The 27,785-nt window shown below is 41.4% G+C and overlaps 2 protein-coding genes across 17 annotated transcripts in view; one reads left to right on the top strand and one right to left on the bottom strand.

Moving 5' to 3' along the window:
* Nucleotides 1–322: 322 nt before the first annotated feature.
* Nucleotides 323–718, top strand: LOC116417085. Its single transcript, XM_031928218.1, has one exon. The coding sequence runs from the start codon at nucleotides 323–325 to the stop codon at nucleotides 716–718; it is 396 nt and encodes a 131-aa protein (XP_031784078.1).
* Nucleotides 719–8,891: 8,173 nt separating this feature from the next.
* LOC100120504 (BTB/POZ domain-containing protein 17) overlaps nucleotides 8,892–27,785 on the bottom strand; it is a 62,649-nt gene continuing 43,755 nt past the window's right edge. For all 16 annotated transcript variants that reach the window (XM_031928237.2, XM_032601961.1, XM_031928234.2 and 13 more), the window contains one exon: nucleotides 8,892–10,384. In XM_031928237.2, the coding sequence (XP_031784097.1) occupies nucleotides 8,969–10,384 (1,416 nt within the window). In that variant the 3' untranslated portion in view covers nucleotides 8,892–8,968. The remainder of the gene's footprint in view (nucleotides 10,385–27,785) is intronic.

The raw sequence follows: 27,785 nt of genomic DNA, 5'->3' as shown, positions 1-27,785 counted from the left end.
GATACGCCGACGACATGGCCGCGGTTATAACAGCACGGAATGTGAGCATCGCGCAAGCGAAGTTAAACGCGATCATGAGCAGAGTGCTATGGTGGATGGCGAACCACGGATTGACTTTAGCACTTGATAAGACCGAAATTGTCCTATTGACAGGAAAGCGGACACCGACCATCATACCCATGAAGGTAGGCAGCGAGACTATAACGACGAAACCATCAGCCAAGTATCTAGGAATAACTCTAGACACGAAGTTGAACTACGGGGAGCACCTAGATCGCGTCTGTAAAAATCCACGACTAGAATAGCGCAACTTAGCCGACTCATGGCTAACGTCCGTGGGCCTAGGCCAATAGTTAGGCGGCTACTCATGGCGACCACTAACTCTATCCTGTTATATGGAGCAGAGGTGTGGGCCGACGTTATGACTATGAATAAGTATCGGAAAAAGATTATGGAAGTACAGCGAAGAGAGGCCCTTAGAATAGCATGCTCCTACCGGATGGTCGCGACCGAGGCATCGGTGGTAATCGCGGGGGTCATCCCCGTAGATCTTCTTGCGATTGAACGCAAGCGGATCTACGAGGCTCGTTTAGCGTCGAATAGCACCTCGATTGCCGCGGAAGAAAGAGAAATAACAATGCGCAATTGGCAGACTAGGTGGATCGATTATCCAAAGGCTAGATGGACTAGGACCCTTATAAAAGATGTGGGCCCGTGAGTGGACAAGAAATGGGGGAGGTCAACTTTTACCTTACCCAGTTTTTTCTCCGGTCATGGATACTTTAGGAGCTACCTGTTCGAGATGGCCAGGGTGGCAACACCGGGGTTTAAGTCTGCGGTGACGAATGGGACGACGTGAGACACACGTTTTATTGACTGCCCCCACTGAGCTGACGATAGGGTCGTTCACACCCGAGACTGTAGTCGAAACAATGCTTGACAGCAAGCAGAACTGAGACGAGATAATGGCGTACGTGGAGACGGTTCTCCGCGCGAAAAACAATGACGGTTGTTTACAAGACTAGTTGACGGCTAGCACAGCTTAAGACAGGCGACCCCCCGAAGGAATGCGAAAGCGGTTACCGGGGGTGTTTTCGCGGCCCTATGAGAGGTGGAGTTTTAGTGAGTATGCCTGGCGTTGTCCCGCGTCAGGAGAGTCTCCTCGCACGGCTCCTGTCATGGTGCATTAAACATTTCTCCAAATCTCTGGATAAAAAAAAAATAATAATAATAAGAAGAAGAAGAAGAAGAAGAATAACAGAACGTGGGCGCTCTCTAAACAAGTATGTCCCTTTAAGTGAGGTCGCAGTACTTCCTGGATATGGGTATTGGGGCACAAAGCTGGAAGGCTGCGGAGAGAAGCTACTTGCAATACGCAGCAACCTAGCTAAGATGATGGCGCTGACAAATATTCAAAGGAATTTCAGGAACGAACTTGCTCAAAAAGAGTCGCATAAAAATCGGGTGAGTCAACTGCCGGATTCAACCTAGGCTTCGCGTTCTCAGGTGCTACAAGTGCCCCGGCTACGGACACATAAGGAAGACTGTATTGGACCAGATAGACGCGACAGCTGTTGGAAATGCGACAAGAATGGACATATAGGCAAGGCGTGCTAAAAAACACCTCGTTTCTTCTGCATGGGGTCAGCCAACCAAGACACTACTCACGGGCGCTGCATTCAAGACAGTTCTCACGGAACAAAGGACAAGACAAATAAAATGGACCTGACAATACTCCAATGCAACTTGAACAGGAGCAGCGTGACAAAGCTACTCTCTCAAATTTCGGCGAAAACGGACTAGAGGTGTGCGAGTCAAAAGTCGAGTTTTACATTTGGTTACGACATTATGGTGCAAATAATTAAACCAAAGACATATTAATATATTATAAGTGTTTAGATTTTAAGTTAACATACGGATTGAACAGATTCAATAGATTACAAAAGCAAAAAAATGTTGATAGGTTGAAAAATAAGTCCAAACAACCAATCAAGTTATTTTTTAGGCAAAAACTCGAAAAAGTACTCGAAGCTTTAAGTAACATATCATTGTTATGAAACAAGGAAAAACCATAGTATTCGATAGATATATGTAAAAACTCGACAATCGTGGTATTTAAGTAGATTTTCATCATCCCAGATTCATTTTGCAATCAAAAAAAAAAAGGTCGAGTTTGACTCGCACACCCTTAAAACGGACGCAGACGTGCAAGCAGTATGTCCGAACGTGCAGACGCAGCGAACAGAAAATGTCCGAGCAGATGGCTTTGTGTGTGTGTGTACGTATACCGTCCTGGTTCTGGAACCACGCGACCGATTGTAATAAAATTGGACATGCATATATGTTTACCGATTTTAAATTTGGGTACATTTTATTTCAAGATTCTAACCATTGTATGACCATATTATGGTCATTTGATGGTCATTTCATGTCCATTTTTCGATTTTAAAAAAACTATTTTTGCTTTTTTTTCAAACTAAATAGTCAAGCGTTTTGAAAAAATTATGATAATAGAAAATAGATAATATCTGCTTCCTGTAAAAATGTTAAGCCATTTTGACGAAATCCGTTCGGTTTTAGTTGACATTTACCTTTTACCTTTTCAAAATGCAAAAAATGCTTAGATCAGCTACGATTTGATCCTTTGTAACTCGAAGAATATTTATGAAAAAATTCTGAAATAATTCATGAGATCCTTGGAACACTTTGGGAACATATTCCCACAGTTTCAAGACAAGACAATACTGTATATTTGAACATCATTTTATGTATTAGAACTATAAATTCAGTTGGGAGAAGCTACGTGCCAAAGAATTGGCAGCAGTTTTTTTTTTAAACCATGCTCTGCTACCATGTGGAATAAATGAGTGTATGTAGACAGGATTTGGTTTATAATAATGATGTGATTTTTTTATCTGCTTTATACATATCACGTCCGTCGGCATTGTGTGCATTCGACGATGGCTCGAACCCAAGAGAGCGATTCGCGAGAATCATATATCATATTGATTCCTGCTGTCAGCTGGCTCCGTCTTGTACCGTCCGTTGTTTCAGGATATCCGTCCACCGTGCAGAGTTGAAGGCATTCCGTCCAGTGTCGCCAACAGAACCAGTGGTCTGGCTCCATGACATATGTCATTCGTTTTATTCACAATGTAATACGTCCGTTATTGCTCCCATGGTTGAGCGACTTTGTCAAAAACCGTGCTGTCGGTCCGAAATGTCACCGGCGGCTTCCACCGCTTGCAACAGTCTCGGTCATAACATTAGTTCGTACAATTTCCCCTGTGTATTGTAGGCCTATGGGAGGACGACAAAGCAGGATCCCCCCCCCCCCCACCTTTAATAATGAGGACCAGCCGCGCGCTCTTCCAAGGCCTGCCAAACACTCCCGCCATCAGACAGCCATTGTAGAGCTGTAGCAGCACATCGGGCTGTTCAGCGACGATGATCTGCATCAGCTTCCCAGGCACACCGTCAGGACCTGGAGCTTTTCAAGGCTTCAGCTTGACTGCAGCAATATCGAGCTTCGCCATCGTGAAAAATGGGCAGTTCATTGTGTTGTCTTTGTCCGTGTCGTCTGTTCTCTCTGGGTGGAATGGAAAAAACAATCGACGATCCTCTCCATCGTGTCCGCGTCCTTCGAAAATTACGATCTGATGAAACTAGTGTAAATAGTGCCAATTGCAATAAAAATAATATGAATTTGAAAGAGAACTGGCACAGAACATTAGGACATGTAAATTTTGGCTGTTTAAATATTTTGAGTAAACAACAGTTGTTGACGGGAATTTCAAGTAAGTTTGAATCGTAAATTTTCAAATGTAAAACGTGCATCAAAAATAAAATGCATAATTTACCGTTTAGTAATAATAGAATGAAAGCTCGAAATATATTGGAAAATTATACACACTGACGTGTGTGATAGTTTTAAGACCCCGGGTCCAAACAGTGAAAAATATTTTGTTTCTTTTATTGATGATTATAGCAAAAGAGCCAAAGTTTACTTCATAAAATCAAAGAATGAAGTAATTGATTGTATGATAAAATATGTAAATGAAGTAGAAAATTTAATGAAAAAGAAAGTTAAGACAATAAGATACGATGATGGCACAGAATACCTGAATAATCCTTTTTACAAATTCGCAAAAGAAAGAGGTATATATTTGGAGAATTAAGTAATTTGGATCTCTATCTTCTACGCTCCATAATAGGAGATAAGGTAGGGAAAGGCGAACGGACCAGGTACAAAGAATAAAGATAATGCTGAGAGCTGATTGTGACTAGATTATAATTATTTATGTACAAGATGACTAGGTCTGTTCGACTCGGCGGCCAGTCCGTAACTGATTCACGAAAGTGACTAAGCTTCTAAGCTCCCCTCGCGCTCGCCACGTCGTGGTGCTCCGCTAGGCGGCACTTCGGGCCACATATATATAAACAATTGTCCAGCGTATGTACATGAATTGAATGGTACTGCCGAAAGGTTGAATAGAACAATGAAAATAGCGCGTTGTTTGTTAGATAAGGCCCAAGTAAATAAAAAATATTGGTCAGAAATTATTAGTGCTGTGACATATTTGAAAAATCGCACGTTAGCAAATACAATTGAAAAGAAAACTCCAAATGATATATTTTTTAGAAAAAAAGCCAAATGTTAAAAATTAAAAATTGTCTGAAAGTAAAAATTTGTAAGAAAGCCAGAACAAAAGAAAATTTTAAAGTGGAATAAAAAAGCTGAAATGGGAATTTTGCTAGGTTATAGTGATATAGGTTATATAGTCTTATTAAACGGTAGAATATCCTCTATTATATTAAAATGTGTCTGATGGTAGTCTCCGACTATAAGTTCACTTCATCCCCAAAACTACCCCATCTTAGGGGCTGGGGTGAACCGGAAGTTGATCGGAAGTAGACCAGAAGTAAAATTCGTATTACATTGTCTTTGTACCACAAACAAGTCCAGTGTCTGTCTGTACTTAAACAAGAAAAAAGTATTTGAATATATTCTTTATGTCTGTATATCAATAGGTTGAATATTAGACAACCTCTGTAAATTAACTGTAGATTGCATATTAAAAATCGAGTAATATTTTAAAATGTTGTTAAATTCAAGTATATGGTTATTATTTAATTGACTTTTAGAATTAGATTAATTTCCAATTCCTATCAAAATAAGCACATGAGTATTATTAATGTAATATAAATCGTCTTATAACAGCAAATAATCTATTTTTTATTTTCATTTTTATCAGGTATTTGTGCAATAATTAATAGTTTGTGATTTGCAGCATAAATTTGTCTTATTATGTCACATCAACAGTGACGAATTGACGTAAAAAACTATAAAATTTTAATACATAACAAAATCACGTCAATGTTCCCGCCAGTGATAAATAACTATATGCATAGATAACTTTTTTTGATAATATAAAAATTTCACGTTGCTTACTAAATAATACTGAGACATTATATTTTTCTATTTGTTTACTAAAATTTTAGCATCTTTATTTTCACGAATCAGTGATTGAATAATTAATTTAACTTGTCGGCATAAATTTAGAAAAATTAATATTCGAAAAAATTAAAGCATGAAAGGCAAAAATTATAAAACTGAAATTATGAAATGGAACAATTTCTAAAACGAAAATGTTGAATTGTAATATTAGGAAATATAAAATAACAAGAGTTTAGAGTATTTTTGTTTTAAGGTTAGAATTTAAAATTAATTTTTTTAACTGTTGTCACGTGTGGATACACGTCACGGATGTCTAATTACTATAAGAGATCGAGTAGAAGAGTGCAATGCGGTGGCGGCTGTGGCGCGACGACAGAACGTCTACCTTGAAAGCCAGAGGATCTCGGTTCAAACCCGGGGTCTGTCACTTTTTCGTTGCCATGTCATCTACAAGTGAACTGTCTGTTCATAGTTATCTGTGTTATCTACAAGGAGAAATAAAAATGTATAATGCGTCTAATATGTGTGTTGCGTTCTGTGAAGAATGAAGTTATCACAAGGATCCGAGCGACACGTGCCGATAATAGAAGAATTCAGCAGTGCTGCGAGCGTTGCATTAACGGGGGCGCCGATCCGTTTGGGCCCTTGTGGATATCCAAACAATGCTTCTTCTTCATTTTTAAACCAACCTTTGGGAAAGTTTAAAAACGATAGTACTAATAATATTTTCGTACATTATTGTAAAATAGATACACCTTGTACCTTTGAGGAGGCGATGAATAGCTATGAAAGTGAAAATTGGAAAAAAGCGATAGACAAAGAAATGAGTAGTTTGTATGAAAATAAAACATGGGAATTAGTTACTAAACAAAAAGGAAAAGGGATTCTAGATGTAAAATGGGTTTACACAAAAAATTTGATTATGTATTTAAAGCCAGATTAGTAGTTCGAGGTTTTCAACAAACAAATATGATTGATGACATATATGCTCCAGTAGCAAAAACTCAAACGTTAAAAATTCTATTATTATTTTGTTGTCAATTTGGTTTAATTATAGAACAAATGGATGTTGTTACAGCATTTTTAATGGTAATAAAGTAAAGTAAGCTTAGAGGTATATGTCTATCAACCAAAAGGTTACCAGGATGGATCAAATAAAGTTTGTAAATTATCAAAGGCATTATACGGACTACAAGAAAGTCCAAGAAAATGAATGTTTTGATGAGTACTTAACAAGACTGAAATTTAAAAGAAGTAATATTGATTATTGTCTGTATACTTATGATGAAGGAAACGAAATTATATATTTACTACTGTATGTAGACAATTTATTAATTTGTAGTAGAAATCAGAAAAATAATTCAGAGAATAAAGATAGCTTTAATGGATAAAAATATTGACTTCTCTGTATTGGTCTTCCCGAGGCAGGTTATGTGGTGAGAAAGGAGAAAAAACTTTAGAAAATTTTTTCTTCTTTTCTCAACGTTTCGACGGATAATGCCGCCCTCATCAGGAGACTTAAGTGAAAAATTGTATTTATTCAAACTTGTTGATGTATAATAATGCATGTACAGTGTAACAAAAAACTTACAATCAGATCTTTCCCACATGAAAAAATCTAATTTTTTTGGAGAAAAACAAATAGTTATTTTGGTTAAAACTAATCGAAATCCAATATTTTTAAAGTTGCCAAAAACCTTTTGAAAAATTTCGAATTTTTAGCTGAAACATTTTAAGTAGCTTGGACATTTGAGTAGCTATATAAAGACCGTGCTTGGTATAAGAACGGGCTGCATGAGTTCTACAAATAATTATTTAAATTAAGAGAATCTAGCCTTCAGCTCGAGAGCCTTATGTTACTAGAGTTACGCGGAGACTGTGAGATCTAAGTACGTCCGACGCTACTAGTCTGTGCATACGCGAATTTGTGTGCGGACGGTATTCTGTCCGCGACTACGTTTGGCGGACGTAGGAGTGGCCACTGTTACTTGCGGTCGTTGAATGCAAGTTGGTTGTGACACTTTGGTTTCTTGCGGAGTCAGCATTATGTCCGCTATTCTCACGTCGTGTGTGGATGCTGTTGGGTGGTTCACAGGAATCAAACTCTTACCTGCACGTCGTGACAGCGTAGTTGATGTGAATTTATCTATACCAATTAAGGTTTAATTATTATTTACGAGGTAATACACAAGGGTTTCAATTGTATTGATTCTTATATTTTTTTGGCCCAGAGCACTTTACATACGTTCAGAATGCAGAGTTTCACTGAATTTAGGTGTTATATTATTATGTTTGCTAGTTCTACGTTTTTACAGTTGTTTCTTAGAATGTTTAGTCTAAGTTCTTAGTTGTATTTATAATTAATCTTAGCAACTTACAAATATTATTATCCTGCGCACTTGAGATGCTGATCGTATTAGTCTACACGCGTTCACGTGGCAATATTTTTAAGTTGGTTAACTGCTCTTGCTAACCCCGGAGATTCCACTCGACGGTCCTTAGCTTGTCCTTATCTCTGTGGTACGGATCTGAGTTCAAAGGGCTCTCCGGTGTATGCTATGCCAAGGGACAGATTTAGCACGATCCCATGGTGTTGGACGGATTTAGCACGCTCCGAACACCAACACTAGCAAACGCCGCCGCTTCACCTTAGAATCAGTCGCTACCGCAAGAGACATGACACTACGCAAAAAGGCACTGCGTGGATCAGCTCCGGGGTTTTTAAAGCCTCGGTGCCGATGCAAGCAGTTATGGAATTTAAATGAAGAAGATCGCGGTAGTCCAATCAGCATTTGCCATACCAAAGATTGACGCGTACGCTTTGCAGTCGTGGTTCACGCACGAGGAGTGCTGACACATAGGTCAGAGCACTCGCTACGATTTTCGGCGCTCAACATGTTTTGCAATCTAGTTGCTTCCTTACTCGGTTGTAAATGCATTGTCTGTGTGAATGCATGATTGCAATCACGCAGACGTCATTTTAGTCTTATATAAATCGTTGCATATATATTTTTATGTACTCGTACATTCATACTCATTCTTAACATATACACACATATATACATATATATTTATATAATTTGAACATGGCACATTACAGCTGGATTTTTTAAGTGCCCGACTCGACTTGGTACTCGGCTCGAGCTCGACGAGTCGAGTTTTTCAATCGAGTAACTAGAATTTTCGAGTACTTGCACAGTCCTATTCAAAATAACCGATAAATCCTTTTAATAATCTTTGAAATGTTACTCTACTGCCACTCTGTCTCATGGAAAGACGCGTATATTACCATAATTTGCGACACGAAATAATAAACACCGTTATTTCTTTCAACGTTTCCACAACGTTCGGTAACTTCTATAAGGAGGGGTGTGGAGAGAGCGGAGGGAAGTGGGAGGAAACGAAAGCGGGTGTAGCAATATATACATACACGTATTTTTTTCGGTTTATTAATTTAATAAAGCAAAAGAGTAACTTTTAGTTTAAAACATTATTATATATCTGTATAACTTAGTATGATGAATTTATAGGTGAAATAACGATGTGTAGTTTTAATGTATCTTTATTGGGACCAAGTAGATACTTTGATACTACTGTATTGGAACTTATAGAATCTTGTAAAGGATTAAGTTCTTCGAAAGGTAATATATTATCCAAGTTGAGTATTCTATCATTGGAATTAAATCTATAAATAACTTCTTTGACTCTAGCTATGTGTTCGACATCATCCTGAATTCCATAGATTAGTACTCCAATTTTAACTCGCATATCCAAATCACTATCACTGGGGGGCTCTTTACATGTAAGTGATAATCGAACTGATCGTATAACATGTTCTGGCATTTCAACGGTGCCTTGCCAAACAATTAAAAAAAACTTTTTGAACCATACACCTTTGGGATACAAATCAACAACCCATTCACAAGTTTTATCACCTGCATAATCAGACAAATGAGAATGACTTGAAAATACAAGTGTTCTTGTGTGGTAAGAAAGTAAACTATGAAAATTTTCAACCGTCAGCAAAGAGCTACAAGTATCTACAGTATAAAGCCTAGGTTCAAATAAAAGTAAACCATTATCTTCGGTTTTGATAATTTTGCGCACACGTTCGTTATGACCTGAATGAAATGACATGCCAATAGCCATCCTTTCTACGAAAAACTCCTTATATTTTTGTGTTAAAGGTGACAATAATAGTTCTGCTAACTGTCTAGGAGACATCATCGGAAATCGTATTGGTATCATGACTGCAATCACCATTTGCTTTAAAGTAGTCTCAACATCTGTGATAGGTAATTGACTTTTCAAACGATCGTTTTGATGATTAAGCCAAATTTCAAGATATTTAAATAATGACAATTCATCGTATATCACAAGACTACTTTGATGCAACAAAGATACAAGCACATCTAGTTCAAAATTAGCAAAGTCTGGCGTAGCTGCTACTAGTTCAATATTCCATTTGACAAAATTATGACACGCATTTGTTATTTCATTGTGACCGCAATTTAAACTATACTGAAACCAAGAGACAAGAGTCCCGTGTATAGCAGCTACAGGAATGTGATCTCGCATAAAATTTAAGCATGAAGCAATAAGATCTCTAACGTTGTATTTATCAGCAAGAGAAAGTATTGGTAAAACAATTTCATTACTAAAACCAATATGTCCAGTATAAAAGTAACGCAAGAATTCACTAAAAATAGTTGCGCATTGAGGTGTTTCTTGGAGTGCTACACGACTCTCCTGTGATTCACTCCATTGAGGACTCATTAGCATAACCTCGAAAACATCACTTGAAGCACATAAAATTAATCGATGAGCAGGGTATTCTACATCATTTACTACTAAACAAATATCGTTCATCAAACGCTCAGCATACAGAGTAGCAATTTTCATAAGAACGGTTCGGGAATTATCCACCTGAAACAAAAACATAGAAAACACATAAATATTTAAGAATCACTAAATTATTGAATCAATAATATTAAAATTTCCTTTAATATTGCACAAAAATTTGAATTTCTTCAAAGTATGATCATCATAAAGTTGATTAAATCTAAGTATTGCTAATCATTATTATTTTAAACTAGGGGGGTACCTCCCCTGCACGCTTCGCTCGCCAACCCCCGCGTTCGTTGCAAATTGGTGTGCCAGTGTCTTCAAAGATAACGCGTTTTTTTATAATAAAAAGTTTTACTGCCGCTGGTTCAGAAATTTAAAAAGTAGAGCGAAGGTAAAAAGAATAGCAAGCTATGCTATAAAACTTTTAGTTTTTATTAGGCTTACTTTAATAACAAAAAAACATTACAATTTTTATGCCGAGTAAATAAAATCAAGTTACTACAAAGTCTTCACAAAACAATTCCTGTATTTTTCCCAAACAGTTTGTGTTAACGATAATTTGTTTACAATTAAAAACCAAGCAAAAGCAAACGCCATTGCTTTGGTAACATAATTGTACATGCCTCATCTAATATACAGAAAATTCCTTCATCGGTTTCAATTAATCCCATGGCTATTGCTGTTTCAGTAAATGTTGAATACGTTTTATTTTCAAAGTGAAATAACTCTCTTTCGTTAGGAATCACACAGATTCATCTTTCTAAAGTAATTAAATAGTTTGTACGTCTAATCCACTTCTTTTTCGTAAAAACATTATGTTCTGGTATATCACAAAACAAACAATTTCGCGAGCGTGAGAGTTGCTCTCTGACTATAGCTTGATCGCAACCGCGCTTAGGCTGATAATGTGCTTAACTAAGTAAAATCATGACAGCTTTACATTACAATTTACTGCGTACACATGCACGCTGTTCGAATCGTGTCGCGCCGCACTGATAGTTTATGGAAAATTTGTGGAGTTAAACAAGCGATACCTTGACTAAAGTTTAAATTAGCTGGAAAATCACAAAATTGCCAAAATTAATAGTTCGACGAAATTGAAATTAAAATTAGTTCGATCTAAAATTATTTTAATAATAATAATTATTATGCTTGATTTAATGAATTTAATAAAAACCAGTTATATCAGGATATTGCATTAGAAATCTCTGAAAGATGTTCAGAGAAAACAATATAATTCTCTTCACGGATGAATTATAAGAAAGTTTTGTGCTGTCCAGACGGACGAGAAATGAGATTGATCAAAGTTCGAAGAAAATAAATTTGACCGCTTAAAAAATTTAAACGTTTTCAAATAAATATGTATATATCGAAATTCAAATAGCATGCATCATGTGCATGCGTGCGTGTGTACAACAGATCCAAATTATTGTGCTGGCCGGTACTTGTAGTGTAGTGTATGTTGTTGCTGCTACACTATGTATGCTGTGAAATCACAGGCCACGAGATCAGTTAGGCAATTAGCATTGTTCTTTTAATTGTCGTTCGTCAACTGAACATTTGCTCTAAACAACATTACCTCCTGTGATAAAATGCTATTTTTTGATTGTCGTTCGTCAGAGAAGTAGGCATCAAATCATGGAAAATCTAAGCAATCAGCATTGTTATTTTAATTGTTGTTCGTTAACTAAAAATTTGCTAATAAAATTGAAATTGCTTAAGTATGATTTTCCCGTAAGGGAGTTAAAGCTGGAGTAAGTGTGAAAAGAAATCGACAGAAAATGAGCCGAAGAGGTGGCTTCGGCTGAGGAGTTTTCTTTAAGCCAGTATAAAGAAACTCGGTCCAATATGAAATATGATGAGCCTGACAGTGTGAGGACGAATCAGTTCGATATTGTTAAAAAACAATAAGTTCGAAATGTTGGAAAACTTGTATTGTAATCGCAAGATGTGAAACCCACCCCAGTTATAAGTACATACAAATTGTTCAAGGCAGGGAAAGGCGGTCGTGCGCGCGAGATTGTGCTCGGAGTTGGTCTACGCCGTTGTCCAGGGAGCGGTGTTATCGGGCAAAGAGATGGCACGCGTGACCGTCGCGGCACATGCCAGCTCGATGGCATGTGCTTGCTCCTTGTGAAGCCGAGCGGATGAGATAGACCTACTTCCAGGTAGGAAGAGCGGATGGGTGAAGCAGGCAGGCAGGCAGGCAGGCAGGCAGGCAGGCAAAAGAGGCCTTGGAGCGAGTCTGGATGAGGGAGGGCCGCTCAACCCGGTGAAGGGTACACCACCCAGTTATGACAAAAGGGGGGGGGGGAGACTCCGAAGGATCTTCGGAGAGAGTGCTTCGTAAGCACAGCAGAAGGTGTCCCATGTGAAACGAAGAACACTCGGCGTGGAGCGGTGAGCGCTCGGTGTAGAGTGGAGAGCGCTCGGTACAGAGCGAGGAGAGAGCGATTCGTCGCTCTCCTCGCAAGCGATGGTGGTGAATCCGGAGAGTCTGCTAGACGCGGTGATGGTGTGTCTCCTGCTCCGGAGAGTGACGTTAGGCTAATCGGTGGGTCGTCCTGACGGTTGTCCCCTGGAGAGAAGTCGTCTTGGTAGCGACGTTGGTTAGCAGATGTTTTGTAGCAGCTCATCCCTGTTGATTGCCCGGTGAGTGACTGAGAAGTGCTTATCGTGGAAGGGTGAGAAATGATCACACGAGGTAATTATATCTCAAATAAAAATCAGATTTATTGCGTCTCGAAAGGGTTGTGGAGGACTTAAGGAAATAGCTACTAGAAATCGTTTACGATAAATTCTTAAATATTACAATATTTAACAGGAAATACTTCGAAAGGTTAAAAGTATGAGCTGGACAGAGAGATAACGTTGTTAGAGCTTAAACAAACCAAGCAATTTCATTTGGGAAGGATGATTTACTACTACGACAGTGAAGGGCACCACAAGCATAAGTGTAGGTAGGAAGATGTGCATTGGATGCAAGGATGTAAAATGCATGTTTGTTATAATTACCTTAACCCGAAAAACTCAGCTCAAAAAGTTAGTTCAAGAATATGAAAGTCGGAAAAAGCTCGATTTCTCGTATTCTTTATAGTCGGCGTAGTCATATTCGGAATACGAAATGTAAAATTTATAGCGCATCAGACTGTAATAAGATTGAGAGGTCTAAGTCTGATAGGAGTCAAGGCCGAGACTAATAACGACAAAGAAATTGAAAGGCCCTAAAACTGATAGTATTTCTGTTCTAAATTCCAAACCCGATTTCTAGTTGGCTCGTTGGAAAATTAAGAAGTGGTGTAGTGCATGTATCAACTTGGAATTGATTTTTAAATCAATGGCGATACTGAAAAGCTTGATATTTAATATGCGAATTTATATATTTCCGTGATTATAAATCCGGAGGGAGTAAGTAATGGTCGGAGTTACGCTACTGATGATTGTTGAATTGAGTCTAAACAACATAATCTGTCAAGTCATTATCTGGTAAAGTATAGTCTGTAAAAAATTCTTTTATTAAGGGATTAAGTATCCGTTCAGATAGTAGGATCATTGATATTTTAGATCTTATATTTGAAAGAACTTTAATCTCTGAAATGTATAAATAACTACACTGGATGATAGAGAGTAAAATAAACAGTTGGAATGGAAAAGAAAACAGTTTAAAACAAATGAAAGTGGTGTATAGTTAATCTCAGTGTGATGCACGTATTTGACAAAGATATAAACTCTAATAAGAAAAATATGCTCGAAGTTAATAGTTCGATTGTAGATCCAATATATAACAAGTAAGTGAACAATCGACAAAATCAGTTTGAAACTAAAGATGAAATCTTCAAGCTTGAAATTAAATGAAATTTTATGTTGTTGATAAAAACAATAAGTCTTATAAATGTATGCAAATTACTTTAAATGCTGAATTAGATATAGCAATGAGCTATGTTGTAGCTATTCAAACTTTGATAATTCATTGAGAATGTAATAAATAGTTTGAATGAGTTAATTTCTTTTAAAGCACAGATTGTAAATTGGTAAAATTAATTTGGTCGAGTCAGAAAATTTAGTACATACATATAATCATAAAAAGCTTGATTGATTTTATTTTCAATAATTTTTATTGAATTGATGACTTTCACTTTGTATTGTAGATAAATTTAACAATGTTTGTGCAGTGACACATTCGAAGAAAATACAGATTTCATATCTTAGATTAAAAATACATAATATCTGTATAAAATGTAGCTCGAGAACATGTCTCGAAAACATGTGCTCTATTTAGGCAGCATATATGAAAAACGTTGCTGGATAAGTTCACCAACTCTGATATATACCTGAAAATAACGGCATTGCTGAGATGACATCACACTTATACTATCAAATTTTGAACTTTAGCTGGAACGTAAAAGTTATACAATCCAAATCTGAGCTGATAGAAAATTGTATTTGAAGATGAATACAAAATATTTAATAAGTTCGATAAAGAAAATAAAGTTTTGATCTTCGAAACGGAGGGAGAAAATGGTAAATATTAGAAACGGAGGGAGAAGTCGGACAATCTATAACGTCACGTAAGGATGAAGTAAACTTAAACTTACTAAAAAACGTAAGTTGCGTATTAGTTGCGACTGTATAAAATGATCCAAACTCATATGAACTGACTATTGGTGCAGAAAATAAAAGCTTGAATAAGGAAAAATAGTTGTAGTAGAGATGAGTCCGTGTTAACAGAGGAAAAATGAAAGTTCGTTTGCAATTGATATCTCATTAAACTCGAAAGGCAAAAGCCAAATATCATTGTTTCAAAATGAAAACTGAAAAAGAAAGTTGGATTAAACAATAATGCCAGTGACAAAGTTTGGTTCCTAATAAAAGGTTTCAAAGATAAAAACTCATAAATGAAGTCAAAAATATGCATTACGATTGAGAGTTTGATACAATTCTGATTAGCATTAGCTATACTAAAGGAGTTTAATTTCAAAGTACAGCAACTTGACGTTTGAACAGCCATTTTGTAACCGATTAGTAGTGAAATAATATAGAAATACTGCGAGTATTTACTGTTCAACTGAAACTAAGTAAAATAAAGTTTGTAAGATTTGGTGTGCCTGCGACGTTTGCAATGTCGATACGAGGAATCTCGTTCGATGCGGCCAAGCCCTAAGTGCGCGAAAGAAACAAGCGAGTCATCTTGTTGTTGTCGGCGCCGGCCTGTCCTCAAGTTCGAAGAACGGGCTAGCTAACCATCAACGTCGGCGCGAGAGTAAGCATCGTTGGCGCGAGAGCGAGCCTCGTTGTCGCGGGCGTTGATTGGTCCTCCGCATGTCGCGAGCCAATCAGCGGGCGCCGATGCGTGGCTCGTTATCCGCGCGGACTGTGAGCCAATGAGGCGAGTTCTTCCCGACTGTCGACGGAGCACGTCGATTTTTATGAGAGTTATGTGTCCTCCTCTGTTTGTCGACTTGAGGTCGACAATTAGAGGAGATTGGGAGAGTCTCCCGAGTGTGCGAGAGTGCGCGGGTGTTTGCGTGTGTTCTAGGTGCAGCGCGTTGGCACTAGGAACTGCCAACGCCTGGCCGAGCCAGCGACCATCCCGCTCCGCCGAGGAAGGAAGCCAGCCAGTCAACTGCCATCATCGAGAGGACCCAAGCAGTTAGAAACATCGGCGTGGGAGAGCCGAAGCAGCCAGCCGCCACCAGGTCCGGGAGGAGTCCAGGAGGCGACGACGGGAGCACCGACGGACGTCCACCAGGAGCCTTGAGAGAGTTAGTGAGAGAGGGAGAGGGAGAGAGATAGGTCTTTATTTGCTAAAAGCAAAAAATAATACAATTTGGATCATATAAGACTGTGTCGCATACAGTCTAACAAAAAGAGAAAATAAAATATATAAAAATACCGTCACATAAAATCACATTTCGTCACATTTAATTATCACATTAAACTTTTTTAATATTCCGCTGTACATTTAAGGTATGGTCATAGACCTATCTGTATTGCACGCTTGAAATCTATAATACGTAATACTGAAAGAATTTTTACGGCCTAAGGGCCAAGTCTGACTAGATTAAAATTAAGAATGCAGCGCCAGAGGGCTCAGAGTCGTCACGATTCAGTGGCCAGCAGGTGCCGCCACAGTGCCCCCTTGAAGGAGGCAAGAGATGGCAGGTTTCGCAGAGTAGAAGGGTGAGAGTTCCAGAACCGAGCACCCTGGACCTGGAAGTCCCTAGCCTCGGTTTCAGTACTCACGGTAGGGATGCTCAGTTCCGGGGGAACCCCCTATATATATATATATATATATATATATATATATATATATATAAACTGTAACTTAACCACTAAGCATATGTGCAATGTAGATAGGTATATGACCAAACCTAATATGTACAACTCAGAGAAAGCCTATTGTGATATTCTAATGTGATACTTGCGACAGTATTTTACCTTAATTTTATTTTAATCTGCGACAAACAATACCTTTCTACGGCGTTGTTTTTATATATTAATTTGCTATCATTTATTTATTGTATGTTTTATTATTATATCTTATGCAACACAGTTGCCCACTTGTGATATTTTTTAAAAAGTGTATTATTTTGTTTTGCTTTACGTAAATAAAGGTCTCTCTCTCTCTCTCTCTCTCTCTCTCTCTCTCTCTCTCTATCTCTCTCTGGTGAGTACAGCTGTTCTGCTTTTGTTTGCACATCTTTCTTAGAACTCTTACTGCCGCACGCTGCCTTAGGGCCTTTTGTTTTTGTAGTTAGTTGCATGCGCTTTTTGCAACCTTCGTCGTGATATAATAATCACTGGAGGCTGCAATTCTCTTCAACGCTAATTTCCTGCACAAACATCTCTCGCTGGAACCTAACCTGCAAACTCGCTTGGCTTCTCTCCTCTTTGCACGGCGTCTTTTCTTCCTCAAAGCGATCCACGTGGAGCCACCTGTTGGACTCATCGAACACCATCAGCAACATCATCAATCGAAGTAAGTTATCGACGGAGACTCAAAAATTTTAAAAATGAGCGGGAATAGTGGAAAGAGTACCGAATCGCTCCCTACGTGTGCACAATGCAACAAATCGGCTAAGGGGAAGATGAAGATATGCGAGCTGTGCGAAAAGCATTTTCACTCAATGTGTATCAACCTCCGATCCATAATGGTGAGGGATGCCGCCACGCTCGCCTGTGCAGTCTGTGCGGAGGACTACGTCATCGTCACTCCTAAAACCACGCAGACGAGGGCGAAAACGGCAGCAGCAGCAGCATCGAACATCTCGGGCAAGGGCACACCTACAACCGCCGTGCACAACAATAAGAACAATAAGAACAAATCGGCACCCCCCTCCCTTGCGGGCTCCAGAGCCCAGTCGCCTGTACGACCACAAGCTACTACCATTGCATCGTCCCTTAAGGACATCTTTACAGCACTGGATGACATAAGAAAAATCCAGAGTGAGGCCCTTCAGGCGCAAAACACCATGTCTGAAAGGGTCTCACAAATAGAGAAGAGGCTAGTCCCCTTAGAAAACCGCCTCAAAGCCCTCGATGACATTCCTGCACTTAAGACTCGACTAAATACTGTCGAGTCATCTATCACCCAACTGCAGGAACAATACCATCAGCTATCGTCGAGGAGCACTGCAGAGCTTCAGAACATCAGCATCGCCCCTGCCTCAGAGGAGATCATCAACCTCCGCAGCGAGCTGGCTGAGGTTAAAAGGAGGCAGGAGCGCTCTGCCAATAATGTGGTGGTAATCTCTGGCCTGGCCTACACCAAGGAGTCGTCGTTACCGCTCCTGGCTCACGCTGTCCTGGCTGCACTGGATCCCACTGTCCTAAGACGTGATGTGGCAACCGTCAGGACAATGGGAAGACTAGACGCAAACAACATCAATACGCAAGGTGACAGCAGATCTCCACCCCTTGCTGTCACATTATCATCCAGTGCCCTGGCCCGCTCAATCATAGCGGCCAAGGCCAGGAAGCGCAAGTTACACACCACCGAACTCGATGCTGGACTACTGGAGGAAGCGAAAGCTCTATATCCAGACCACCAAGGACTCGTTAACATCAACGAGCTGCTTCCTCCAGACATCCACAAGCTGTGCATCAGGGCCAGGCTGGAGGCTAAAAAGAGGAAAGGCTGCCGGTCGTACGTGAGAGACGGGAGAATCTATATCCGTTCTGGCGAAGACAATGAACGGGCCACCATCATATCATCTGAAGAAAATCTACAGGCTTTTTTAGCCCGAACATCGACTACAGCCAACACGGACAACACACAAACACACTAAAACAGCTACACATCATCCCACCAAAACCTCCATCTAACACATCCACATCTAAATCACTCGCATCTATTTCCAAAGCGTCTCTGTCTGAAGGCCTACGAGTCTGTCATTTTAATGCGAACTCTCTCACGGGTCACATTGAGATGATCAGATTCTTCTTGTCCACTCGTGCCCCCTTTCACGTAATGGCTGTGACTGAAACCTGGTTAAGTGACAAGATATCATCCATCCCTTCACTGGATGACTACACTCTTTACAGACGGGACAGAAACAGGAACGGTGGAGGTGTGGCCCTCTACATCCATCATTCATTAACAGCTTCTATTATCTCGTCATCTGATGGTGAATGGTCGGGCAAACCAGGTAAGCCGGAGTACCTGTTCTGTGAAGTCACGGCTAAGGGAATATCACCCATCTTCGTGGGGGTTGTGTATCGCCCTCCTCATTCTCCCTTTATCTAGGGATCTAATTTTATTGACCAACTAACACTTCATATGCATAACTACTCCACGAAGGTCATCATGGGTGATTTCAACGCTGACCAACTTTCCTCGTCTGAAGACGCCAATTTCATCAAGGCGTTTATCGACGAGAACTCCCTTATGTCTGTGCCATTTGGTGCAACTCACCACAGACCGGACTCCGACACCTGGCTAGACCTCTGTTTAATTGATGAGCAGGATAGACTGCTCTCATATTGGAAGACTGACACCCCTTTCATAAACGGACATGACCTGATCACGGCCACACTCGACGTACAGATTCCACGCTACGTACCTACCACATACACCTACAGAAACTATAAAGGAATCTGTGCTGAGAAGCTAAGGGACTTCCTTAGCGCATGTGACTGGTCATCCTTCGCCACGCCATCACTAGACGAATGCATCACTATTCTCAACACTAACATCTCAAACGCCATCAACATTCTCGCCCCATTAAAAACTGTGACTCCCGGACGCAAACGTCACCCGTGGTTCACCGCGGCTCTTCGTGACCTTTTAACTGAAAGGAATAGGCTCTACAGGCGTTTTCGCAGAAGTCGTCTACTTTGGGACCTATATTTTTATAGAGTTGCCAGAGATGACGCCCACAAACGGATTGAGGAAGCTAGGCTGGATTATTATTATTCACGCCTATCAACCCTGACCGACGTTGCAGAGATATGGAGGGAACTACAAAAACTCGGTATTTCTACCTCTAAATCTTCTCCACCTTCTCGGTTCTCTCCAGATGCTCTCAACCATCACTTTAGTTCCATCTCAAATGATCCTCAAGCTCCATCAGTTGAGGAATATCTGCGAACCCTCGAGAGTCTAGACCTCCCTAAACACTTCATCTTTAGGGAAATCACTGAGTCGGACGTGTCTGCTGCAGTATCGCACTTTAATACCCAGGCCAGGGGGAGTGACGGCATCCCACAGGTTGTAATTACTAAAGCATTGCCAATACTCGCTCCTCTACTCTGTCAAATTTTTAACCTGTCATTGAGCGAGGCTTGCTTTCCCTCGGCCTGGAAATCATCGCTCGTAAGAGCATTAAATAAGATCAACTCTCCAACTGCTGTAACAGACTATCGTCCGATCTCTCTACTTTGTTTTCTATCCAAGGCGCTGGAGTGGCTGGTGCACAACCAGATATCTGAATACCTAGAGTCAAGACTCTACCTCGACAACTTCCAAACTGGTTTTCGCACTGGCCACAGCACGCAGTCCGGCTTAATTAAGCTGACTGACGATGTCAGGCTTGGGATGGACAGAAAGAAGGTCACCCTTCTACTTCTTTTTGACTTTAGCAAGGCGTTTGATACGGTGTGTCACGTCAGGCTACTCAGAAAGCTACCCTCTTTCGGCTTTTCTAAGCAGGTTATCCGCTGGCTTGCATCATATCTATCGGGAAGAGAGCAAGCAGTCATTGGTGACAACAATGAAATCTCTGCATTTCTACCACTTAACACCGGTGTTCCACAGGGGTCTGTCTTAGGACCCCTGCTGTTCTCGTTGTACATCAATGACATTGGCTATTGCCTTGATGCAGATATGTCCCATCTCATCTATGCGGATGATCTGCAGATCTACAGCCAATGCCACCTCGAGGAGCTCGACTCCTGCTCTGTCAGGATGAGTGCTAACGCCGAGAGGATTAGTAGCTGGGCTGCTTTGAACAGGCTTAAACTGAATGTTACTAAAACCAAGGCTATTGTCCTGGGTTCCCCCTATTATATAAATGCTTTACCTAATACCGCTAACACCTATATAAATATAGGGGGAGCCCAGGTCAATTTTGAATCATCTGTGCGTAATCTGGGGCTGGTGCTAGACTCCAAGCTCACATGGAAAGAGCACGTTACGCAAATTTGTAAACGTGCTCACTCTTTAATGTATCGCCTCTATTTCTTTCGGAAGAGCACCAGCCTCAGGCTGCGCAAACATCTGGTGCAGGCACTCCTTTTCCCTCTCATTGACTACTGCTCACTTGTTTACTGTGACTTATCACAAGAACTTGACCTAAAACTACAGAGACTTGTCAATACGGGGATCCGCTACATCTATGGTGTAAGGAGGGACGAGCACATCTCCCCTTACAGGCGTGAGCTGCAATGGCTCACCACCGCCGGACGTAGGAAATATTTTATGGCCTGTTTTCTAAGGAAAATTTTCAACACCTCTACACCATCTTATCTAGTTGCCTATTTTGATTTCCACGTCGCGCTCAGGCCTGTGAGGGGTGAGGTGACTCCACTGGACATTCCGCCCTTCAAAACGGAGACACTAAGGAACTCATTTTTCATCAGCGCCTCTTACCTCTGGAATAGCCTGCCATCTCAAATACGTAACACACAATCCATATCTAACTTTAAAATACTAGCGAAAAATTACTTTTTCAATATGGAAAACACTTAAACATCACACAAACATCCACACTTTCACTTTCATCTCATCTCACCTCATACCATTTCATTTCACACTCGTCACTCGTGCTATCACCAAACTCACACACGCCTACACCAAACTCACACACTGAATACCTTATACTTTTTATTTTACTTCTTTATATTGATATATGTACAACATAATGTACAATAATAAAAATTAATTAATCTAATTAATCTAATCTAATCTCTCTCTCTCTCTCTCTTTCTCTATAAGTACGATCTGATGTGCTCCTTTTCGCTTCACTTTTGCCTTGATTTTTCTCTGCCTTTGAATGCCTTTGGCGCTTTTTTTCAGATCCTTGAACGTACTTTTTTGCAAGCTCCCGATCGTGCTAATTTTTGTTATCTGAGTTCGGTACTTGCGGAGAAAATCCTATCTGAATTTTTCCATTATCGAGGCAACGGAGAGTGAGACCTCTCGCAGCCATCTTGGAGTTACTTGGCATCTCTTTAAATGTCTTCTGGAGCTAGCAGCGTCGATTCTACTAGAATACTAATAAAATTCGCCTGGTTCTCTTCGCGTCCCAGCATCGCCGATGGACCTGGCCTGCATCTGCTTTCCAGCTAGAGTGTCGTGAAGTCGTTACAAATTAACTTTGCGCAAAATATGTGCGGGCTCCGCATCAGCTTACGCGTGTGCAATTTTCAGCGTTAAATATTACTAAACTCATCTAAAATTAAGTTATTCTTATCGTAAATTGTGCGTAACTAAATTTGCTAGCTTATCAGTTACTTAGCTGTGGTCAGTGAACTGTGCACAAGTTAGCCGTTTTAAAGTGCTTTTATAGGTTATGTTACACAGTCACGTGGTAATTGATTTCTTCACCCGTCATTTTATTTTGCAATAAGGAATCGTATTCGGTGCTTGTTAGTTGCGCTGGTGCTAATAAGTTTGTTTTTCTTACATATATATCCGTTGAATTGTCGCGCGGGAAGCCCCTTAGGCGTGGATTCCCGCTTGTTCGTGTTTTGTAATTTGAATAGGAAGAGGTATGGGAGAAAAATAAAGAAGTCGATTTGAGCAAAAACGAGAGTGATTTAATACGCTCAGAATGAGAGGAAAAAGCCGTCCGGCGTAAAACCCCTCTCGAAGATATCACAAGCTGCGGAACAAAGAAGTGTGGACTGTGTGTGTGTGTATCGTGTACTTGATCGACTCTCAAAGAGAGTTTTCACTTCGTGTCAGCGGCGCAGTTCTGCTGACTCAAGTCGGTAGCGCAGTTCTACCGACTTGCACGATTCGACGCGCGTAACCACGTTCGCGGAACCGGTCGCGAGTCAAGCACGGCGTGCAAGCTGAGATAGAACGAAAGAGAGAGAGAATAAGAGACACCAAAACACCGAGATACCCAGAGAGAGAGAGAGAGAGAGAGAGAAGAGAGAGAGAGAGAGAGAGAGAGAGAGAGAGAGAGAGAGAGAGAGATCAGTGGAAGCACCAGCACCACAACACTTCGGCGGACGTTTTCGTACGAGCAAAATTCGCAAGGTCGAAATCGATTCGTCGCTTAGCTAGACAGCGTGAGCTGTCAACGGCTTGGCGTCTTATCGAGAACTGAACTCGGCGCTCGTCCGACCGCGCGCGACACGAGGCCGGCGGCTCTCGCTCGACGCCGTTTTCACGGCGGAACTCTTCTCCTCGGGTCTCGACGGAACATCCGTAAAAGCCATTTTTGAATATTTGTTTGCGTCTGACAGCACGTACACCTGCATCACTGTATATACGGGTTTAAAAGAGCGCTATAGTACCGATGTCTGATTGCATGCCGACCTTGTTCACTGATCTTTTATAATTTTATAAATCTTTTATTTACACTGTTGCTGCGTAAATCTAGCCTTATTATTGCCTAGTTTAATGTATTATTATTGCTAACTTTAATGTATCTTCGCGCTGCCGAATATATAGTTTATAGTCTAGATGCCTAAGTTTAGGAAGTGCGGAAATAATGCGGTTAGTAAATTTGTAACCTGTCAGACGTGCAGTAATGTATTCCATGAAGGTTGTCTTGCTAGATTCTCTAGTACTAAAACTTGCAAACCGTGTTGCCTGAAAACGTTTGAGCAAATCTCTTTAAACTCAAACCAGACCCGTACGAATTCCGATCTCAGTGCTCACCGAAACTATTTCTTCGATACCGGCCGTGACCTTGCTAATTTATCTATTCTTAGTGAGAGTGGGTCTAATCCCATATCACCATCTGACCATCTAACTTCTCTGCAATCGTTCACGAGTAACACAATTTCTTCGTCCTTGATTCCCCAGTCTCCTTTGTCCACAAACATGGTAAATTTGCTTCAGAATCGGCAATCTATGTCGTTAGACGACAAATTAACACAAGTTTTCTGTCTCGTGAACACAAATATTAAAAAAACTGACACATTGAATAGTAAAATAGACGTGTTAACTGAACAGGTGGAAAATCAACGCAAATGTATCGAGGATCTTGAGCAGGAAAACTTTTCACTGCGCATCAAAAATGCTAATTTAAAACAACGCGTGAGTGCTGCCATAGGCTATAAACCTGAAATTAAGGTCACTGGTATCCCCCAAAACTGTCAAATGAGTTTTGTCGATCTGATTCGCGCACTTCTTACAAAACTCGGTGTTCAGCTTTCGGTTATATTTGAAGTTTGCAAGATCAAATCTAGGGTTAATCCTTATAGTCAGGGTGCGCATTCATCGTCACAAGCCCGAGCACAGGAACAGTCACTCTCTTATATTATTCAATTTAAATCAGCCTGTGTTCGCAACAAGGTTCTCAAAACCAAACGTTCGCGTGGCATTCTCAAATATAGTGATATATGTAAGAACGGCAGTTACTCGATTGTTAATAGGTACGAAATGTTAACCCAATATGCGCATAATCTTTGTTTAACTACTAAGGAACGCGCTCGCCCCTCAGGGCACAAATTTATATGGGTCCGCGACGACATAATCTCTGTGCATAAAGATGAAAGCTCCGAAATAATTCAGCTAGTGACCGAGAGCGACCTTGAGCGCATTTCATGACCGTTATCAGCAGGTACAGTCGATGTCAATAACCAAAGTTCTGTAAACAGTTCGATTAGTAATATTGATGTAAATAGGTCTGAGCCTTTGGTGCAAAAATGCGCTGGGTTGCGTGTAGCACATATAAATGCGAATTCGATTAAAGCACATCTTGTATAAATCGAAGCTCTTCTTATCTTTGAAAAAATTGATATCTTCTGTATCTCAGAAACATGGCTCACACCCCTACACGAATTTGCCACTTTTAACATTCCGGGATTCAATCTCGCTCGCAATGACCGTGGCTTAATAGCAGAAGGCTATGCATCGAATTCAAACTTCAGCTCTAACCGTTATATGCAGGGTGGCAGAGTCACATGTTATATTCGCAATGATCTACATTTCGCGATCATTGATGCTCCAAAAATCGGGCATATCAACGACCCAGAGTATTTATTACTTAGCCTAACTTGTGACCGTAAACTTCTACTCAGCTCAATTTATCGTGGCCCGCAGGGTAGATCCCTCGGTGTCTTCTTTACCTCCCTTCAAACCATTGCTCACCTCTACGAGAACATTATCCTGGCCAGTGATCTAAACTCTGATCTATTGGCAGAAGATTATTATAGCTCAAATCTACGACAGAATATATACGAAAACTCATTGCTTCTTGTTCCGTTCGGGCGACCCACCACCTCGAAAATTCGGATACCTGGCTAGATGTTTTTATCATCGATTCTGCTACAAAATTGCAGGCACATAAAAAGTCAGAGGCTCCATTTATAAATGGGCATAATTGTATAATTGTAGATTACATATTCGACGTACCCCTAATCAAAGAGCTTGAAGTCACATCACGCGATTTCAGAAAATGCTCACCGCCATTATTTGCTAATGCTCTAATCGCAGATTTATCAGAGCATATGCCAATTTAAACGATGTGAATGCTGCTCTATATCCTTTTTTTAGAGCTCAGCTATCCAGCTTATCGACAAGTATGCGCATTTTTCTACCCGTGAACTACATCAGCGACCTCTCCCATGGTTTACGAGGCAGCTTAAGAATGCGTGTAAAGCGCGTGATCGTGTAAGTTAAGCGTGACATAAGGAGGGCCAGGGAGTCATATATTATTAAAAATCGTAATGATAAGTCTAAAACATGGCACGGCTGTTTTCTGACTGACTCCGTGTGAGTCTAAATATTTTCAGAAAATCTGGCCTCCCACAGGCTCCACGCGCCGGAGCATTACTGTATGGATCCTTAAAAAGAGCCAGGGAGACCATTCAAAACCTGTAGTGTCCCGGTGAGGTTAGGAGCGCAGCGGAGCAATTCGACGGGATTCTGGCGGACTTTTAATCTTGGCCATTGGCATCTCTGCTCCTTCGTGGTGACGTCAAGACTGGCGCAAAAGTTGAGCATCACTCAAGTGGATACCGCAATGGCACCAGAGGTATGCTCAGTCTGCAATGACGGCTCTACACCACCAACAAGTACGTGCCCGACCTGCCGTCTTCCGTGCCACACTCGCTGTTCAAGCAGGAAGATGAACGCAGTGTGCAAAAAGTGTCGGAAAGCAGAGACGCCAGAGATGCTCCCGCCAGAGACATCCACTCCTGCCGTGGCGACGCCTGCAACCAAGACAGCAAAGCAGAGTGTTGAAACAACACAGAGGAAGCCGTCCCCGCCTCCTGGAAAACATCAGATGAGCGTTCGCGCCGGGCCAGTGCTTCGAGCTAAGTCTGCGACACTTCGCGTCTCCCCCCATCAGCAGACGCAGCGAGCGGCGTCGACGCCGTGTGCAAAGACACGGTCAGGCGATCGCGGCAACAGTACCGCGGCGATCGTCTCTCCTGTCCGCTCCAACACGAAGCAGCAACAGCGCGAGAGCAGCCTGCGGAGCCGAAATACCTCTGCCGGACGGGTCACTGACTTCCAGGCGCCTGCCTCACCGGAACACAGGAGGATAGTCAACAGAGCCCGAACGGATCTATCGGGCGGGTCACCGACTCACAGGCGTCCGCTTCGCTCACATCAGCGTCAATTAATGACTCATCTGCACTGGACCCTGCAATTTTGCAGAAGAATAGAGCAAAGGATGCGCCATTGGGAGACACCAGCCTACTGGGTATCTCAAATATTTTACTTCCTGTGCTGTGCATTTCTTTCAGCGATTTGACATGCTCCAGGATCAGCTTGATGGCCTGAGGGCTCTCGTGAGCAGGGGTTCGGTACCACATGGTGTCTTCTCTGCACTTACAGAAGGGGGCGCCATAGTCGGTACGGAGGAATTGAATACTTGAATCTCTGCTCTTGAGACCCAACTAGACGATAACATCAGCGCGTCTAATAGACTGCTTGACGCCAACAGGCTGCTCCTGGACGAAAATATTATTCTTAGGGACGAGTTGCAACAAACGAAACAAATACTTAAAAAGCTCCATCGTGCTAGCCAGGACCTCGACACGGGCTCGGTGCCGGTTTCGGACTGCGGTCCGTTGCTTGCTTCGAGTCCTAGTATTATTGAGCGTGAAGCCACTGAGGTAGCAGGAAAACGTAAATGCTCCTATCCTCGGATGGCACCTACTGGCGAGTACGCGGGGTCGGGGGGAGACGTTGCTGAGGGGTGCGAGGTCATAATACACGGATTAATTCAGAATAGTGCTAATATCAACGAGAAAATCTCGGGCGCAGATGCCTTCGCACTGCTCAACACCGTTCTTCCCGCCCTACAGAAGAGCGACGTCGCCAGTACTCGTGTACTGCGCCAGCGTAGACTAGACAGGGCTCAGAGCAATAACACGATCGCGGCAAATTCAGCGACGCGTCGAGGTGTGCTGCCATCAATAGTCGTCAAGCTTGCGAGCCCGGGCCTGGTCAGGAAAATTATGCGAGCAAAAAGCACGCTAGCTAACAAAATACCTGACCACAAACGACATCAAGCCCGGGGCTCTAGACCCGGAGACTGCTGCCTGCTTGACCGGACATAAAGTCTATTTAAATGAAATGTTGTCCCAGGAAAAATCTCGTTATTTAAAAGTTTGAGGTCCATTGCACAGGGACTGGGCTTCAAATATGTCTGGCATACGAGTGGCAGGTTCCTGGCTAGGTATAGGGGGGGGGGAGGGGAGCGCGCGCACGTGTTTGCATCTGCTGCCTATTTGCAGGCTATTCTCACGGCGTGTCAGGCCGGCTCGAAACAACCTCGACGACCAAAGACACGCATGACTGTCACTGAAAAGGACGAAAACTCTGACCTGAGTCGGACCTGGCAAG

The sequence above is a fragment of the Nasonia vitripennis genome, assembly GCF_009193385.2.
Source record: "Nasonia vitripennis strain AsymCx chromosome 4 unlocalized genomic scaffold, Nvit_psr_1.1 chr4_random0005, whole genome shotgun sequence".
Lineage (NCBI taxonomy): Eukaryota > Metazoa > Arthropoda > Insecta > Hymenoptera > Pteromalidae > Nasonia > Nasonia vitripennis.
This window is presented reverse-complemented; position numbering and strand designations above follow the sequence as displayed.

Excerpts from the sequence above, each read along its gene's own strand:
- LOC116417085 (XM_031928218.1), top strand. The coding sequence starts at position 323 with ATGGCTAACGTCCGTGGGCCTAGGCCAATAGTTAGGCGGCTACTCATG.